This window comes from Lissotriton helveticus, chromosome 3_2 (assembly GCF_964261635.1).
Source record: "Lissotriton helveticus chromosome 3_2, aLisHel1.1, whole genome shotgun sequence".
NCBI classification, from domain to species: Eukaryota; Metazoa; Chordata; class Amphibia; order Caudata; family Salamandridae; genus Lissotriton; species Lissotriton helveticus.
The window spans coordinates 189,478,807-189,499,107 of NC_136062.1; the positions used below are offsets into that span (position 1 = coordinate 189,478,807).

At 41.4% G+C, this 20,301-nt stretch overlaps 1 protein-coding gene across 7 annotated transcripts in view; it reads left to right on the forward strand.

Annotated features, from left to right (window-relative positions):
• PARP6 (poly(ADP-ribose) polymerase family member 6) overlaps nucleotides 1–20,301 on the forward strand; it is a 345,720-nt gene that overhangs the window by 173,318 nt on the left and 152,101 nt on the right. For all 7 annotated transcript variants that reach the window (XR_013609848.1, XR_013609850.1, XR_013609849.1 and 4 more), the window contains exons 13-16: nucleotides 493–618; nucleotides 730–795; nucleotides 2,370–2,437; nucleotides 11,714–11,762. Coding sequence is in view for 4 of the 7 variants with exons in the window: in XM_078685023.1 (XP_078541149.1) it covers nucleotides 493–618; nucleotides 730–795; nucleotides 2,370–2,437; nucleotides 11,714–11,762 (309 nt within the window). In the remaining 3 variants the exon portion in view is untranslated. The remainder of the gene's footprint in view (nucleotides 1–492; nucleotides 619–729; nucleotides 796–2,369; nucleotides 2,438–11,713; nucleotides 11,763–20,301) is intronic.

Below are 20,301 nucleotides of genomic sequence, written 5' to 3' on the forward strand. Positions count from 1 at the left end.
GTGTCTCTCCTCCAGATGCTCAGAAAGCATTCTGCATTAGTATTGTGTATATAGCAAGTCAAGGTAAGTCTAACGTCTCCATTTCATCAGAAATAAACCACCTAAGCTGTATCATCTACAATGTCTAGTTCCAGAGTGCAAAGGTGATGGACTGGCTGTTGTATATCTGTTCCTGCTTACTTTGAAGGGTTTGAACTCACCAACCTCACCTTCCAAGCCACGAAGATGGGGATCAACACCTAAGCTGATTAAGAAATGTTTGTGATAGATCAGATGTAGTGATATCATTTAAGAGACAATGAATTAAGTATTGTAGATCAAAAGTGAACAATATTCCAATAAATGAACACTCTGGAGGCTCCTGGGATTCCTTGTTGTCACCTGTATCTAGGTTTTGGAGGTTCAGCCATCATCACGATTCAGTATCTGCTCTTGCAGAGCTTCAAAGATTTGTTTTTTGGTGACCACATATTGACTCTTTCCTTCTTTCAGGTAGTAGACCTGTTGGTAGCAATGTGCAGAGCAGCCTTGGAGTCCCCAAGAAAAAGCATCATCTTCGAACCCTACCCCTCAGTGGTGGACCCAAATGATCCTAAAACACTTGCCTTTAACCCTAAGGTAATGGCCTTTTGCGCATATACATAAAAGAATCTCTAAACCACAGACTGTTTGTATACAATTTGGGCACTGTGTAAACTTTCTCTACTTTTTCTCCTTCGTCTGGAGTAGAAGAAGAATTATGAGAGATTGCAGAAAGCCTTGGACAGCGTGATGTCCATTCGCGAGATGACACAGGTATTACTAGCCGCATGCTAAGTGTATCAGTTAATCACATCAGCTCCCTACCATTTCTATGATCATGATCCATGCCCATGATTTTACTCTCCATCTGATTATCAGACATCTGACCATCACCTACTATTTAAACATCAGACCATAGGAAAGAAGGTGAGAAGCAGAATAACTCTCACTATCAAACAAGATGCTACAAGAAGTGGCAAAAGACATAAAAACTGTCTCTGACACAGTCTTATCGCAGGAACAGGAGAGAATGGAACATCAGCTCCTGAGAATTAGGAGGTATAGAATACACTTCCCATAGCCATCTGTACCAGTGTGAGGGTACAGAGGAGCAACATCACCAAGACCAACAATCAAACTTTGGGATAATAAAGTCAGACAAAACCCACCAAGTAACAAACTGTGGTGAACAAGGAGCAACATAATTCATTGCTAACATCATAACAAAAGGCAGAAATGCACAACAAATGATACTTGAAGGATCATAGCGATGTGCAACATCACACCTTGCCAATCTCAGGAGGTAGACTTGGGCAAACCATATGTAGGAGGAATGGAACAACACTGTCAGAAGCAAAGTAAACAGCATCACCCTCTAATCGTTCCCTTAACACTTGGTAGAGGCGCACCTGCTCTCATTGCCAATCACGACATTTCTAAATGAGTAGCTAATGGCAGTATCACTTATTGCCAATAATTACCCTATTAGGAAGGGAAGAGCAGAATAAAATCACCCATGGTCAACTATCATGCAGTGGCGGCACAACAAACTACAATCACCTGTCATGACACTTTGTGAAATGCAGTATCAGCCACAGCCAATGTTCACTACAAAATTGAGAAGGCGCAATACTGCCTGCTATAAATTGCCACACTACAGAAAATAAGAAAGCAAAATCACCAGCATCAGCCACTGCCAATTAGCACTATCAGTCATCACACTGCAACAATGAGAGACCTGGGAAGGCCAGACCGACATCAATCACACTATAAAAAGAAAAGAGAGATAAAAATGCACATTACCAACCATAACACTTTGGAGAGAGAAGGGAACATAACTTACAAGCAAACCTCACAGTGCTAGCATGGGAGAGGACAGTAACATCACTCACTGCAAACTACAACGTTGCAAGAATGGTAGAGGAAAGATCACACACACTGTCAACTGTCACACTACAAGATCTAGAGAAGTAGTATATATACCTGCACTCACCTAACACGGCAGGGAGAGAGAAGGGGAGACATTACAAATTGTGCATTATCTTTCAGCAAGACTGGGAGAGATGGGAACACCACCTAATACCAATGATCATACTGAAGGTTGACTGAAGGGAACAGTACAAACTCCCAACCTCCATGCTCAAAGAAAGGGAGATAAGAGATGTTCGCACACTTTCAGCCTTGAAATGCATATGAGAGAAGGCAACTGCAAACAAAAGCATCTTTCATATTACCCACTTTCATTATTGTCTAATATGTAATCCTTCAATGATGCCTTAATTTTGCTGCCGATCAATCAAATTTGAAATATAACTTGTATTTGAATGCGCTTCTGTTATTTCTTCTAGGGTTCTTACTTGGAAATCAAGAAGCAGATGGATAAGCTGGACCCACTTGCACACCCCTTGCTACAGTGGTAAAAGAGCAATGTTTATTCTCATATATGTTAATCAGATTCCCAAATCCCCTTAATGATCAAAAACATAGAATTATCTTCTGCTACCCAGACGCATTGTACTATCACCTATTCATTTTATGGCCATTAGCTATTCTCGAGAAATGAGAAGAGGTGAGCAACCCAATATACCCTTGCGGGCTTGGGCAGATATACTATTGTAGAATTGGGCCAGCAAGGGATTTTATTTGTATTGTTACAATTCAGCCAATATGAGACTTGGATTAACTTGAGTACTCACACTATTCTGTATTAGTGGCTGAAGTAAATCAATTACAAAACAGACAAATAATGTTACCACACTAACATTATTAAAGATAATGATACACGAACCAGGATTTTGAAAAAAAGTTTTTTTGTTTACTTAATGACATAGAAATTCATCATATATCACAAATGGGGTACAAAAGGAATGCATTGAAGATATACAGGGCGTATAATGAATATTCCACACGTATATCACACAAAAGTCTAAACTGCTAATGGATTAAACATAAAGATTCCAAATCAACAAGTAAATAGAAATCAATATTGAATAAATCTTATGCAGAATTAGACAAAGTTGTCGACGTTTCGGTCTTCGTGTTGTGCTTTCATAAGACCATCATCAGGACATAAACTTTATTGCATTTGGATGTGGACCCTTCAGAGTCAGAAACAAGTACTTCTTAATCAGTCTTGCCGGTTGAGGGGTTGTGAATGATTCAGACCCTTAGTTGAGGATAAGTAACTGCAGCTATATTTCAACCTACGCTTTCAATTTTGCTGAGAAAAAGACGTTGGTGAGACGTTTACAGTTCGGATAGTAGCGCGCAATAGCTATTTCGTCTGAATATGCTGCCACGGCCGATCGAGTAATTGATGTTTTCATCAGCGCACGATTATCCAATAAAACGTGACGATATAACGAGTGCCACTATTCGAACTGTAAACGTTTCTCCCACGTCTTTCTCATCAAGATCGAAAGAAAAAACGTGACGACACACTGTGCGCTACTATCCGAACTGTAAACGTCTCACCAACGTCTTTTTCTCAGCAAAATTGAAAGCGTAGGTTGAAATATAGCTGCAGTTACTTATCCTCAACTAAGGGTCTGAATCATTCACAACCCCTCAACCGGCAAGACTGATTAAGAAGTACTTGTTTCTGACTCTGAAGGGTCCACATCCAAATGCAATAAAGTTTATGTCCTGATGATGGTCTTATGAAAGCACAACACGAAGACCGAAACGTCGACAACTTTGTCTAATTCTGCATGAGATTTATTCAATATTGATTTCTATTTACTTGTTGATTTGGAATCTTTATGTTTAATCCATTAGCAGTTTAGACTTTTGTGTGATATACAAGTGGAATATTCATTATACGCCCTGTATATCTTCAATGCATTCCTTTTGTACCCCATTTGTGATATATGATGAATTTCTATGTCATTAAGTAAACAAAAAAACTTTTTTTCAAAATCCTGGTTCGTGTATCATTATCTTTAATAATGTTAGTGTGGTAACATTATTTGTCTGTTTTGTAATTGATTTACTTCAGCCACTAATACAGAATAGTGTGAGTACTCAAGTTAATCCAAGTCTCATATTGGCTGAATTGTAACAATACAAATAAAATCCCTTATTAGCTATTCTCAACAATTTTGCAGTGGACAAGAAGTATCATCATTGTATTTAATAAAAATATGGGCTTAATGTATCAGAGTTTTACCCATTCTGTGTCTATGGGGAAATATTTTCCTACATAAAGACTTAAGTCCCCTGTGGTATAACCATACCCATATTTCCTGGCTCTCAATTTCAACCCCTGGGTATCGATGACACCATACAGTGAGACTGGAAACTACTTTCATAGTTTTTCTTTTAGTAGACCTTCGCAGTTCCAGTATCGTGCTCACAGGTGTAAATCATATGCAAGTAAGCCCTTTTGGCACTGATTGGTTGGCCTCTTTTGCTAGTTCCCTTTCCCCCCCAGTAATGATGAGTTATTTTTTCCTCAGAATGTTTTGCTGGTCACACTCTCTAGATGCCCCTTCCTTCAGCTCAGGTACTTTATGCCTCAGCCCTGCAGTTTTACGCAATAAACTTTATGTCACCGGTTCTTGGGAGAAGCTAATTCAGAAAAAGCTATGCCTATACATTTAGCCATTGTTACTGTGGTGTCCTGGGCCCCAGGCCCACCTGTTAATAAGTGATTGACACAGACAATGCTTGAAACAGTAGTGAACTGTCTTGAGCTCGAGTGGTCGGTGCTTTTATTGACAGGGTCACCTGCCGGTGATGCCTCTGTTGAATGGGTGTGGGGTGGGTGGGATGGGAGTGGCTGGAAGTAGCTACGTGCCAGAAAGCAGATATGCATCCAACAGGACACTATATTCCTCACACACTTTAATGAAAAACAAAAACATGTCCAACCTGTGGGAATAAATAAAACTAAAACTAGGCACCACTGAGTCTACAGCCTGGAGAGGCAGTCCACAGAACAGCCCTGGACAAGTGAACAGGTGTAGCTGGCAGCACCCGGGCATCACTGCTCGTATCCATGGTTTAATCAGATGACTTTTGGCATGAACATGGGCATAGATCCGTCGACAGCAGATGAGTTGGGTTAAAGTCCAACCATACAATCTTGGCCAGTCCTGCGTGCTCTCACTATGATGCATTTGATGTCAACAATACAAACTGGGGTGTATCAGGAGCACCGGTAGAGTCCGCTGCAGAGCTGCCTCTTGGAGTGCCTTGCCTCCATGAAAGGCAACTTTGTACGGACTGAGATGGCATTGACAATGTTTGGGAGCTTTCCTCGGAAGCCCCGGTGTCTCCCAGTACTTGTTGGTGTAGCAGCTACAGCCCCATCTCTCGTGCGGGGATTCCCTTGAGGCCCTCCCGATGGGTTACCATGGGAGTGTGTGGACAGTGTGGGCTGTGACTTGCCAACAGAGCCATGGCCAAGCCATTTGTTCAACTACAAGGGTAGCTGACTCATGATCTGGTGTGCTCGCCAACAGGACCCAGGTGCAGGTGGGGCTAGCAGATAGTCTCTGGTCAATGGGATCCCTACATAGCCAGGAGTGCCTCTTTGGTCTCTTGGGGGTTCACAGGTGTAAGGTTTCATCCTGGTTGTTGGATGCCCCTTAGGTGGCCAGGGTAATGCACATGGCATGATGATGTTGTTGCCATGAGATAACTTGTACGGCAGGTGATTAGAACTTGCAGGGACTGAGTGACTGGTAGGACCTCTCATCCAGATAGCTCAGTGTGTTGTTGATGGTGCTTTGTGCAGTTGTTAGTGGGGATGCCATAATTCGCCAACAGTCGATGACTGTGATCAGACAGTCACACTGGGAAGCGCGTGCAGATACCGGCTCACACATGCAGGAGGCTTACATTTGGTTCTCCCACTGATCTGTCACCAGTGACACCACTCCACATCGGTGGTTTGCTTGTGTTAGTGGGTGCACTCTCGGGTAGTAGCACAAGTCCTTGATCTTGCCACCTTTGATCACACACCTTCTTCTCGTTTTTTATTCTTGCATGCAACTTGGTGTTCTGCCATGTTTCGCATGTGTTATCTTTGGATGAACCTCTCGCTGGTCCTGCCCTCTTAATAGAACTGCATCTTCTCCTATCATAAGCCTCCCGCAGGTCCTGTCCTGTCAGTAGGACTGGGAGTCTTCTCTTTTTCGGGGTGCAGTGACATGCACCTCTTCTGGGCAGGCCACCAAGGCTTCTCAGTAGACGACGGTCTCTAGACCACGCAAGTGAGACTGCTCAGCCTTTGAGTCTTTTCTCTCGGGTTCACCAGCGTGCACCTTCTCAAGGGTCGGCTAACAGGGCCTCGCCGTGGTCGACTATTTCCGTAGTCCAGCCGGCTGTTGGGCTCTGGCTTCATGATGATCTGGGTAGTTGTTGATCAGTTTCTTTCTTGCAAATGTGTTTGCTTTTCTTTTTCTGGTTGTGGTGTCTTTGCTACTTGCTCCTGGCTTCACCTCTCACAGGGCCTTCAGTTATTTTTGGACGGCAGTGGAGGAGGGTTTACTTGATCTGCAGCCTCATTGTTACTTTGCATCTCTTGGCCACAGAATCCTGGGTGCAACACGGTATCACCATGGGGGGCTAGATCTCTTTGGTTCAAGATGGTGGCAGATTGCCATTAGGGGGCGTTTGACTCTTCTTGTGCCTGGAAGGGGTAAATGAGTTACTCAGCCTTTAGGCAGGGTGGGGGTACTTCCTGAACAGTCTCTGGCCGCTGTGGGGCGGTGCTATGCCGTATGGGGCAAACAATCACCTCTTGGCATTCTTGCCCGCTGGGCCTTTCCTCCCCTTTGTCTCTGGGGAGCACTGGTGGTGTTGTACTTGTGTCATGTGAGGTTGATGGCAGACAGCAATTTACTCAATTTACTGTTCTTTAGTAGGGAGTAGTGCCTGTCTTCTTTCTCCCGGCATCAGCAGCGGCATCTCTTTTGCAGGCATTTGGCAGGCAACCAGGATCTTACTTTGACGTTTGCTCAGTCGTTTGAAGGTTGCCCCTGTGAGCCTGCATCTTCACTTTTTTGGTGGCTTGGTACCAAGGGGCAATCAATGCTTTACTCCCCCTAGATGGACAGAGACAGTCAGTTCCTCCTTTCTTTCCAAAACAGCAGACAGTTGATAGGGGGCGGACAGTGCCTGGTATCTCTTCTTCCCTTGCGAGGGCGGCAGACAGCAGCTAGGGGTTGTGCAGCGCTCTCTTCCTGAGTGCAGTAGCAGCAAACTTTCACAAGGGGCCCTGCAACGCTCCCTCAGACTGGCAGTAGACTACCGCTTGGGGCATGCAGTGCTCTTCCCTTGAGTGCAGTGGCAGACAGAAATCTGGGCTAGCAGCACAGAGGAATGGGGACTTATCGGCTTATGTATGTGCCAATTCTTTACCTTCTTGTTCAGCGAAGCAACATGACTGGTGGCCTGTTGGCAGTGCCTTCACTGGAGGCTTCCTTGTGAGCCGTGTGTACCGTTTCCTGTCTCCCTTCGATTGCCACTCCGATGAGCCGCTCTCTGGCATCATGAGGTAGGGGCTGTTTTCCACCAGGGATCGTGCAGTGCTCTCTAACAAACCTGTAGTATTTGATGCAAGTCACTTTACTTTAGGCTCTTTCTATCAGCCCTCTGGAACAACCACTGGTGACTGATAGCACTTGCGCTGGTGATAAGCTGTCCTACCAAAGCCAGCACTTGTGTGAAAGAAGCCACTGTCTTAACCACCTATTTCTTACACTCTGGCGAGCCTATATTGGGCCCTGTAAAGACGGCTTCTATTTTGACTCTGAGAACCACCCACTTCAGCAGTGTCCTTCCTCTTAGACAAGTCAGCAAAATGTCTAGTTTCAGTTACAAAAAACGTTTTACCAATAAGAGATTCCCACACAAACCGGTTAATGCCATTGACATGGTAGCCAGCTACAAGCTGTACATGTGGATTGGTTCGTTCATTACACTCCAGACTATGCTTAGGAGGAGTCTAGGTTTATGCATAATGTGATAAAATAAGTGATTGAATAACATGTATTAATTGATTATATAACTGAGTGGAATGCCTCATTGACCCTATTGCCAAGATCTAAAGACGAAGGCCCAAGAAAAAAGTAATTAACTTCCCAAGTAATGGGTAGGACTTTTTCAGCCCCTTCCAAGACACGGGCACTGCCTAATGACTTTGTTCCATTCAAGCCATAGTAGCCTGAACACTGCCTTTTTTTCAAATCAGCAAATTCCAAGTACTCTTTTAAAAACAGTGCCTCCTTTCACTCAAAGTCTGTTCAAGCTGCTAAATTTCCTTGAGTTTGATCTCCCAGCTAGGCCCCCAATCCTCCATAAAGGCTTTGAAATCTCTAAGCCTTTCACGAGGTTCTATGATTCTCCATCTCAAAAGTCTCAATCCAATCCAGTAGATAAAGCCACAGCCAAAATTAAAAGTTAATATTAGTGGTGCAGAATTCTTATGATCTACAGCAGGGGTCTCTAACCTTTTCTGTGATGAGAGCTGCTTCTGATCAGTGAAAATCATTGTGAGCTACTAAAGGCTAAGAAACGTGTGTACTGTTATCAGACACCCCAACGCCCATCTTCATTAACTTTATGCCTAATGTCAATAGAGCCTGATATTATGGTTTGAACAAAATACTTTGACAAGGGGCACTATAACAGGGCTGATATGTTAGTCAGTGAGAGAGTGGACTTTGCAAATGTATGAACATGTGTATGTATGAATGGGATAACTGTATATAGGTGACTGAGAATTTGTGTTGTATGCACTTGTGGCACAGAGCATACCGTTTGGCACACGTGGCACAGTTACATTTATAACACAAACATACAGCTATTATTGTAAATGGGAGAAATTTAAAGGCAGGACAATGATCTGCAAAAATGTTTATAATAGCGAACATTTTTCTCCACTTTAAGTTTCTCCCATTTAAAAAATAGCTGTATGTTAGTGTTATACATGTAACTGTGCCTCAGATGGCAAACTGTATGTTCTGTGCAACAAGTGCACAATTTCTCAGTAATAAATATGACACAGTGTCTATTCTACTGGTCATTAGAAGCAAGAGGCCTGGTGTGTGGGAATGCAACGCTTTGAAATGGGAGAAAATAAAATAAAGTGTTAACTTAATCTTTATGGTAACTTTTCATTTGAAATTTCTCCTATTGAAAAGCATTCAGAGACATCATTTTGTTCTCAAACTCCAATATTGAATTGTCAGGTTCTTTTTTTTAACAGTTAAATACTTCCGTGCTTCTTCACCTCTGTGCCTCAGCCTGGGCCATAAATTTGACTGAGCACTGCTCAATATCAAGTCCTGCTATTTGCAACTTGATGATAATATTGTAAATTAAACACATCCTTCCCTTAACTTTTTTTTTTTGATAATCAAATTTATTAGCATTTGAGTAAAAAAAAAAAAATTCACAAAGACAGCGGAATCATGCACAATGAATCTGAGTCCATTACTAGTAACAGCAGTCTCATAGACCTCAGTACAGGGCCCCAGAGTAGGCCACCTCGTAGACGTAGCAAGATGGAAGAGAATATGCACAGCGATCTGAACAACAGGTTGATCCATTTACCCCAGACCTTTTCAAACATTTCAGGACAGCCCCGGGCCTCAAAGAGAGGTTCCTCCTGGGCCACGCACCAGTCCACCCCTCTTCGCCATTTCCGTATAGTAGGGGGTTTGGCCTGAGACCAGGCCGTCGCAGTGTCTCGTTTGGCTACCGCGACTGCAGTGCCCAAGAAACGTTTATCGGCTCGAGAGCCATCCAGTCCATCGAACACTCCCAGGAGGAGACGCAATGGGTCGTGGGAGCACAACCAACCCAGGGTCTGTGTAAGCTCCGATTCCACACCTGCCCAGAATGAATCACATGGAAAAAATCAGCTGGGGCATGGTCGCACCGCGTACAGGCTGGGGAGGAGCGCAGCCGAGCTCTATACAGGCGGGCAGGGGTAATATGCACTGTGTGGAGATAGTAGAGTTGGATAAGGTGTAGTTTAGAGGAGGTCGTCAAAGTTTTGGGAGCCATGAGAGCGTCCCACCAGTCTACTTCCTCTAGGGGGCCAAGCCATCCTTCCCAGCGAGCGCGCAGTGAATCCAGGGTCGCAGGGCCATTATTCACAAGGGAGCGAAGATCCGTGACACCCCTCCTCTGCCTAAATTCACCATCATGACCTGGGCCTCTAGGGGGCTGAATTCGGGAAGGGAGGTGACCGTGGGATGTGCACAGTGAGAGCGTGGCGAAGCTGCAAATACTTGTAAAATTCTTCCCTTAACTTTTAAAGGAAAATGTGACCCTGTGCTTCTATAAAAAAGGAACTGAAAGCTGTGAGCTACTCTGAAGATGTCTGTGAGCTGCTGGTAGCTCACGATAGAATGGTTAGAGACACCTGATCTACAGCTTCCCAGTCACATCCATCCTAACACTTCGTACACCAGTGAGCATGCCAAGGAGGTTGGGAGCCTCCTACTTTTAGGAACAATATCGTTATTTGTCATTCAAAAAGGGAGAAGTATATTAATCCCAGTATATAACTCCCAGTACTCTGGTTTCAGGAAGAAGAGTGGAGGACTTCACATCACTCTATATCTTATAATCGTCTCTCTGTGCCACACTAACCCAATTGCAAAGCTTGAAGTTGCTAACTTTGGGACAGGTCCTTGTATTTGTCAACAACAATGAATGATAATGTTCAGTGGGCCTGAAGTGCATCCACAAATTACTGGGATCCACGGTCCTCAGGACAGAATCCTGACTTTCAGCTGAAACATAGCTCCTAAGCTTTTCACTAATTCCCACTGCTACCCATACTTAAACTATTGTCTAATCAAGTCAATGCTTCTAATTACCCTCCAGGCAGAGCCAGCTGATTGGGGCCACGCTGGAATCTGAATCTGTAAAGGACTTCTTCCTGCAGAGAAAACTGGCTGCCAGTCAATGGTGTGTCATCTTGGAGGCTACAGTGGCTGTGCGACTTCAGGCAACTTACATCATTGTCCATCATGGTGGTACCCAAAGTCAAGCTCCACATGCACTCCTTACAGTTCAACCTGGCAAATAACTGGAATCAGTTGCTTGATAGACATGAAGAATTTGAGCCCACCATAGGATATAGGCTCATGCCCTCAACCTTTTGATGGAGTGCCATTATGGCTTCCCTACTGATTCATCAAAGTATGATAGGAAGTTACGCACTGTGAGTATCTCTTATTCATCGCGTATTAGGACAGATCTCATTCATCTCTCCACATCAACTTGCTCAAATTGAAAGTGTTTTTTTCTGGCACTAAAGTTCCAGGGATCAGGTCCAGGAATATAGTGCTCCACATGACAAGCATCTCTGCCCTCTGCAAAATGTAAAAGCAAAGGAGTTCTCACTATACACATCTCTGAAGGATAGCAGTAGAAATGTGTGCGAGGACAGCACCCTCGGTCTGTCCTGCTTCTTTTCCTTGTTGCAAGGATGGGTGGACAGGCAGAGCTGCAGTTATATTTCCAATGTGAATGGGATATTTATAGAGAAGTCTTTAAATCTATTACCGCAAGAAAGGGTGTGAGAGGTACACCTCCTGCATTGTCAGTGGGCCTGAGTCCCTTGTGGGCGGCATAATTCATAGTTAGAGATAGATCTGGTCATGTTGTGTAAACTCAGAAATCGCTCAGTTTCCCATTTTGTCCACATTTCTATTTCTCTTCACAGGATAATATCCAGTAACAGGTCTCATATCGTCAAGCTGCCACTCAGCAGGGTAAGTGTGTCTCTGATACTCCACACTAACCATTGCACCACTCTTTCCTTTATCACAAGCCCTTCATTATAGCCTTTTTTTCTTTGTCATTAAAATTCTCTTTACATGAAAAAACTGCCTATTGCCCCACTCCCATTTCACCCTACCGTGTCATGCATTTGTCCCCATTCCAGCCTGTAACGTACCCTTAGTGTCTCCACGTTCACCTTTCATGCCCTTCCAAACACAGATCCTTTCCCATCAGACAAGCTCCGATCACAGTCCCTTCCCCTTCACTTACCCATCCCCTTCTCCAATGCAAACTATGTCCCATGATTGAACTCCACTGTCACACACTCAGACCCATCCATGTCATGCACATTACCATGATATAAGCAGTGCTATCACACACCTCCCTATCAAACACCCTTCTCATCACTTACAATAACCCAATGCGAGCCATGCACAGGATAGACCCCTACCCAGAAACTATCACACCTCTCTCCCCATCAGCTTTGTCCCACCTATCACCACACATGTTACCCACACCTACCCACTCCTGATACATATTCTTCCCATCACACTTCCATTCCCATCTCTTTTTCTTCCCCATGCAATATTACACACTCATTTCCATCACAGACCCATCCACATAACACCCATCCTACCACATAACATTTACGATCATCCATTCAGTACCCTCTTAGCCCATTCTAGCACATTACCCCCTTCATAAACTCTCATCCCATCACTTAGTCTAACCCTGTGCTTCCAAACCTTTTTATACTCACGATCCAGTATTTAGTACAACAAACTTTTGCGACCTACCTGCCTATAAAGGACATGAGGCAGGTGATTAAAAAAAAAATAGAGCATTGTGTGGTTGCGTATTGTCATTTACAGACAGCATAGTTTGTGTTGAAATGGCCACTAAAATACTGATAAAACTATATTGCACATGAATGATAATGTGGGGAAATTGGATTTCTATTGCTTATGTTTTTTAACATACAGACTGGTGTTTACAAAATCCTCTGATTTTGCAGTCAGAGAAAGAAAAATATAGTGAATTATGCAACAGTTTTGCTGGGATGTATGAAGTGTGAAAGGAAAGTCTGTAGGACGTCATTTATTTTGTGACACACAACAAAATGTAATTAAGAAACCTAAAACAATAACCTGGATCCCATACAGGAATGATACACTTTTATATTCATTGATTGTCGGGAGAGTGTTAATTTTAAGACTCTGCACTCTTATTAACCTCACACACTCACTCCTAACATACTCCATCTGTATCAATTATCATTACTCAAATCAAACCCTGGTCCATGACCGACCCCACCTAACTATTACCTCACTATTACACACCTTTTCCATCACAAACCCATCTCCATTGCTGTTGTATCTGGTAAATCTCACGCTCAGCATATGTTCCTTCCATCATCATCATTGTGTTTGTCTCACAAGCACATTCCCACCACTCACACACCCCGTCCACTACATTCCCCCTACACGACTCATTAGAAATCCTACTCCATGATCCAACCCGCACAGAACCACCGTCACAGTCATCCCCATTACATACCCTTCACCTTTATGCACCAATCACAATATTACTCTCATATTTCTCCCATCACACACCCTTCCTGTCATATGCTCTCTATATCACACATCCTCTCAGCACTTAGCCTGCCCCTTAATTTGCCTTCCCTATATTCCCAGTATTTACCCATCTCCAACCACTCTACTCTAGTTGTTTATTTATCATCTATATAACTCACCCTGATGTTTTATAGACAGTGTCCAAAAACTCATGATTCCATGTCAAATAGCTGTTCCACACCCAGGAGACATCTTATGACACACTTAGGCCGAATATACACCCGCCCATAGTACACACCCATTAACACCTTAAATCCACATGTGTCTCTAACACCACTTACTACATCCCCATCCTTGTCACAATGTCCTTTCCCTCCTAATATCAAATTCATAGCTGATTATGCACCATCACCTGCCCTAGCTCTCTCGTACCTTTATCAATCACGCACTCTGCATCATTACACCCACTGCTTCATTACATACACACACAGTGCTTCACTACTCTCACACACTATGCCTCTTCACACACAACATTGGCTCATCAAAGACTTGAGCTCATCAAGTAATGCAGCCTGCTTCACCCTCAACCCCCACATGTAAAGCTCTCCCTTTTCCAACAAAACACAATTGCAATCACTAAACAGCCAATGTGTTCAGCATTGCAGGATCTCCTTGATAGTCATAAAAGGTAGAATATTCCCACCTGGATGTGGGGATCCTGAAACACGCTCATCAAATATAAATATTATTTCTAAAAACTGAAACCCCTACATTATTCTAAATGCAGATGTTGCAATCAAAACCTACTTTAGGCTAGATTGTCTTTTGGTATCTGTGTTTGAATATGCAATTCAGAAGAAAATGCATGATTCAACATCATTGCTGCATCACCTTTAACCATGATGCATAGAGAGCTGGTGAGAAACTTATATAGGATGAATGAGAAATGTAGCTACCCTACTAACACAGCTGAAAATAAAACCTAAAACAATGTTCAGTTAAAGAAGCAGCAGTATCCCTCTCCCATGTTAATTTGCACTGCCATTGATCTGAGTGGTTCAGTTCTTTGTTTCAGCATGTGCGAAAAGGAACCATTCTTTTTCTTTCATTTAACTTCTTTGGCATCTCCACTTTTTGAAGCATTTGTCTGTTTTATATTGTTCATGTAAGTTTTTTTCCAGTTTTGCTGAAATTATGCCTTTTACACTTTAACAAATGCCTCTTTTGTGGGAGGAAAAGAATTGAGTGGCCTATAATTTTAGTGTGTGGTATGTTTACCATCCTCACATTCCACCAGGAATGCTAATTTCGTAGAAAGATATCCAAAATAATACATGCAGAGAAGGCATCCACTTTAGGTGGCAATTTAAATACATTAGGGACAAAAAAGCCTGGAAGAATTGCGAAAGAATTGCGAAAGAGTGGCTAGAGAGGGTCATCCCTCCCCTGGGACCTTGCAATTGATCACAAAAGACTTCAAGAGAGAGAGAACTAAGGAAATCATGAGGCCTTTTCTCAAACACCATTCGAAACATTTCCCACATCCCCATTCAGCATTATACATCTCAATATCAAAGACAGGTATGATGGCAACTTGTTTACTGTTGAAACTTGGAACAGCACCTGGATCAACATCGACTTTGAAGCAAAAATCATCCTCAACCGTAAGACATCCTTCGATTTTAGGACATTGTTTGATTTTAGTTCACAAGAGATTGCACCATTAGACATTGCATCATTCGATGTTGAGGCAGTCAATATAAACCTACGGTGTTCGGACAAAATATTGAGTAAAAAATATTGAGGCACAAACATTGAGTTTTTATTATCGTGATACACAAATATTGTGATGCATGAATATCGCTGACAAGCATATCGATGTTCTAAGATAAGTAATATTGATGCTAAAAATATCATTGTTGTAAATATCGTTTATAAAAATATCTATGTTATTAGTTTGCAAAAATATTGTTGTAAACAATATCACTTCTTAATGATCTTTATGTATTTTAGTATGTTTTAATTGTATATGTCGTAAATTGGTGTTATAAGTATTGGTAATGTATTTCAATATAGTTTGTACATTTTTAGTTGTTTTTAAATTTAATTTTATTGTTGATTGTAATTTTTTGTGTTGTAGCGGGTTGTGGGATTTGTAGGGGTCAAGGGTGGGAAGTAAATTAATTATAATTCATTAATAATTAATTCTAAATTAATATTAATTGTTGAATTGCAAATTATTTAACTTGTGTAATTAATTTATTTTTTTAAGTTATATTTTAGGTGTTGGTTGTGGGGTTTGAATAGGTACGAGGTGAGAAGTAAATTATTTGTAATTCATTAATAAATATTTTTAATTATTTAATTGATAATTATGTAAATTGTATAATTCCGGTGCAAGTTGTATGGTTTGTAGGGGTAAAGGGTGGAAGGGCAATTCATTATAATGAATTAATAATTAATGTAAATTAATAATTAATGTAAATTAATAATTTAATTGATCATTATGTATGTAAATTATGTCATTAAGATATTTTTTACATTATATTTCAGGTGCAGGTTGTTGGGTGTGTAGGGGTAAAGGGTGGAAGTTAATTAAATATAATTATTTGATTATTAGTTAATTATTACTAATTGTTTAATCACTAATTAATTATGTAGATTGTGCAAATATTATAATTTGTAAGATATATTTTGGTGTGGGTTGTGGGTTTCTAGGTGAACAAGTTGGGAAGAAATGTAAGAAATAATGTATTGGTAGTTAATTATTACTTTGTTATAAATTGTTCGATTGATTATTGTGAAAATTGTGAAATTATCATATTTGTTTAGTTATATTTTAGGTGTGTGTTGTTTAGTTTGTAGAGGTATAGGGTGGAAAGTTATTTAAGTAATAATACATTTAAAATGATCTACTATTCATTTATTAATAATTGTGTTATTACATAATATGTTAATTGTGTTATGCTTTTAAATTTGAATTACATTTTAATTGTTGGCTGTTATGATTGTGACAATATAGTGGTATTTTAAATAAATTAATATTATTTGTTTTAATTGATAATTATTACGGTTTTTTATAATTATGTAATTAGTTTACTTTTTGTTAATATTTATACGTATAATTTTTACATTTAAATATTCATAATTTTTGTTATTTATTAGAGTTGTTAAAGTACAGTATTTGTTTGAAGTGAACTACTCTCTCTCTACGGTTGCACCTTTTGTAGTGGGAATAGTACATTTTACCTCTCCTGCATGGGCTAGCAGAACTGGCAGATAAAAAGTTCCTGAAACCAGAATGACAAAAATAGTGACTCTTGGGCCTCTTAAAAAATATAGACCGTCTGAGCAAGACCCAGCATTTTTCCTATATAACCCTACGCTAAACTCCATGCATGTGTCAGTAGTCTGAATATGAAATTCCTTAGCACTGGAAACATTCATACCTGAAATTTGATTTTGGATTGACTTGCAACCAGGGTTAGCCTCCCTTTTTTGTAACTTTCTCATTTAAATGAGACAAATATTTCCAACACAGACAGATGGTTTAATCCTCTTTTTGCACATACCAACCACAGCATTTAAATCAGGAGCATCAACATGTTTCATTCTTTAAGAGAAGGTCTTCAAGTGGCTGACTTACTTAACAGCAGACTTCATTCACTTCCAAGTCACTATTCATCACCAGGTAATGACTGCTACACTTAGTCTAGTCTGTATGTCATTTTGATGTAGCAAGTTTAATAAAACATCTAAACGATTGGAGAAACATTGCCAATGAGAGATGGGTACAGAATAGTGTGCAAAATGGATATGCACTCTGATTCAGGACAACCGTGCTGTGATTAAATCAAAAATGGCATCACAGTTCTATCTACACAATGTGCAAATGGAGACAGACACTTTGTTAATAAATAGGCTGCATAAACAGTTACTCTGTCCAAAGAGGAACAGGCATTTATTCAATATAGTTTCTCATCCAGAAAAAGCCCTGAAGAAGTAGTTCAAACTGATACAAGATCTCAATCCCATCAACAAGTACATCTGGAGGAAAAGTCTTCATGCTGTCTCACCTCCAATATTTCCCCAACTAAAACAGGGTGATTGGATATGTGAAGCATATGTGCCGTTTACCTACATCCAAATCCTTATTGCCAAGAAAAACAGAAGGTTTCTGAGGCGTGTTGTGGGGAAGTTGCATTACCTGTACACTGTGCTACCATTTAAGCATGGGCGTAAAATCCGGTCCGCTCGCGGATTTGGCGGATTTTCGGCAAATTCGCAATCCGCGAACTCTCGCGAACTTGCCGAAAATTCGTAAATCCGTGCAAAGCGGATTTTTTGCTTGGTCGCACTTGCCAACTAGAATACTATACAATTTCGCGGGAGTAAACACTTGCGAACACGTAGATGCGGCGGGCAGCGACAATCTCGCAATTGCGAGATTGCAAAATTTGCAATTTCGCACAAGAAATCCACCAGCAGGCAGCATGAACCTTGAAAATTATGATTTTTATCAGAATAACTCCTCAGGTTAACATTTGCCTGCACTTTTTTTTGCAAGTAGTCTATTGGGGGGGGAGGAAGGAAGTGCCCCACAGTCTCCAACTTCCTGTTCCTGTCCAGCAGGCTCCTCCCAGTGCTTTCTTCATGTGCTGGTCACTTTGATTTGGATCTTGACCTGGAAGGATTACTTTTTGTAGATGCTGCTGGATATTTGGATTTTTGCAAAACTGAAAGCACTCAGCAGGTGCAAAAGTTCAATCTTATTATTAGTAACCATTCCCTGTAGTGCCTGGAAGGATTACGTTTTGTGGATGCTGCTGGATATTTGGATTTTTGCAAAATTGAAAGCACTCAGCAGGTGCAAAAGTTCAATCTTATCATTAGTAACCATTCCCTGTAGTGCTTCCTGAGGGGCCCCTTCAGAGTTCAGTTGCCTACTTGCAACTATTCTATGACCCTGCTCTGACCCTCACAGCAGGCTCAGAGAATAGCTACAAGTATACAACAAAGGTCCTGTTAAAAAAATTACACTGCAACAGAAAGCAATTACAGATAAGGAAGCAGGTGCCAGCCTGGAAGTTCAAATTCAGTGACACATTAATCAGCCCCTAATTCATTCATGTCAGTTGAGGCAGGGCAAGTGTGCTTTCCCCCCCATAATCTACAGTGATGAACTAGAGGGTGGCATGGGTGAGCCAGAGGGTGGCATGGGTGAGCCAGAGGGTGGCAGTGGTGAAACAGAGGGTGGCAGTGGTGAAACAGAGGGTGCTGTGATGAACCAGACGTAGAAACAACATGGTCGCGACCGTTGCTACCCGACAAGTAAGTTCGCGTTTGCGAACTGGTAAAAAACCCTTGCGAAATGGCAGAAATACTTGCGAACACAAAAAAAAAGGAATCTGCAAAATTCGCGAGAGTTCGCGGATTTTGCGGATTGCAAATCCGTAAATACGCAATTTCGCGGATTGCCAATTCGCAAAATCCGCCCATGCTTACTACCATTAGTCTGAACTGGGTCAGACGTTTCCAAATGTATGAGCGTAGTATTTGTTTACCTGCAAAGTGAATTTTCATCAATCCATGCTAGCGCAACTGGTGCTCCAGAAAAGAGAGCATAAAGCAGGATTTTAACAGTGCTACATTAAATATGCCTTTAAGTCAACTTTGTGAAATCTACAGCACCAAAAGTTCAAACTGTCTTACTAGTTAGAAACCCAGAAATAGTGTTTCTTTCCAAGGAGAAAATGTCTCAATCTCACAGAAATGCCATCATTTACTGCCCTTGCAGTATTATTTGGCCGCCAAACCTTTGTCTCTTCTTGGATCACAGGCATCCCACATTGTCATTGTTCCTTAAGCCAAACTTACATGAGCTCTCTCCAGCAACACCTGGAGAATCAGGGAAAACACTGGGACGACAACAGGGATGCAGAACAAGGGGTAGCCTCAGAAAGGGAAGAAAAAGGAAATGAAAAACTACAGGGAAAAACTCTGTCGCGGATCATTGGTGTCCCATCATTACACTTAGCGTGTCCAGTGTCATCATCTGGGCTACAAAAAACTATATTTCACCGCACCTCCAACTAGGAGGAGGATGGGCAGAGAATATAGTTTTACCCTAAGATTCCCTTGAAAAATTGGTGCAGTGTAGAAGAAAAAAGAAGTGATTTAAAAAGGATACGCATCAGAGACACAGATAATATTAAATCAAAATAGGTTGCCTCTAATAGGTCTTCCTGTCTAAAAACCGTGCAAAGAACAAATCAAGAGCAGTTGATATATGCCACTGCTCTTATGGTCAACATGTTTCAGCTTGTGGGGTATAGACTCCCTAGCATTCTTCAGGACCTTGGTACTTCGAAAAGAAGCATATAACTGTCACCAATTCAGTATATAAATACATATATTTTTGTTGATTTCACAAAATAAATAATTTTGTTCAATTCCTCCAAAACAGCATGATGTATCTTACATCTGTGAAGGAGTTAAAGGAGAAAAGACAAAGAAAAAATGAAAAAGAATAATAATAAACTGCATCTCTTGTGCCATAAATGAAATTATTTATAATAGCAGTGGTAAACTTACCAATGCTCCATGAGGACAGTACCTCACCTCACTGGGCACCAGCGTGTGTCTAAGAGGCCCCGCTCTGTAGGAAAATCGATACAAAAACGGAAAAAATACATATGAGTATTCCCATCAAGAAACAACTGTTTCTGACGGTCATGTATGTAAACCGGATGTGTCCGAAATACAGGCATTTACCAGCAACTATTTACACAGGATGTGTAGAATTCTCAACCATTTAGCAAAACTGTGCTGCGGCCCGGCGTCCATTATCTGACTCCTAGCACTTTATAAGACTAGTCCTAATCTTTTCGTCAATTTCCCACGAGTAGATATAATTGTAAGTAGTTAGTGCGACACTGTACACTTTATTTAGTTG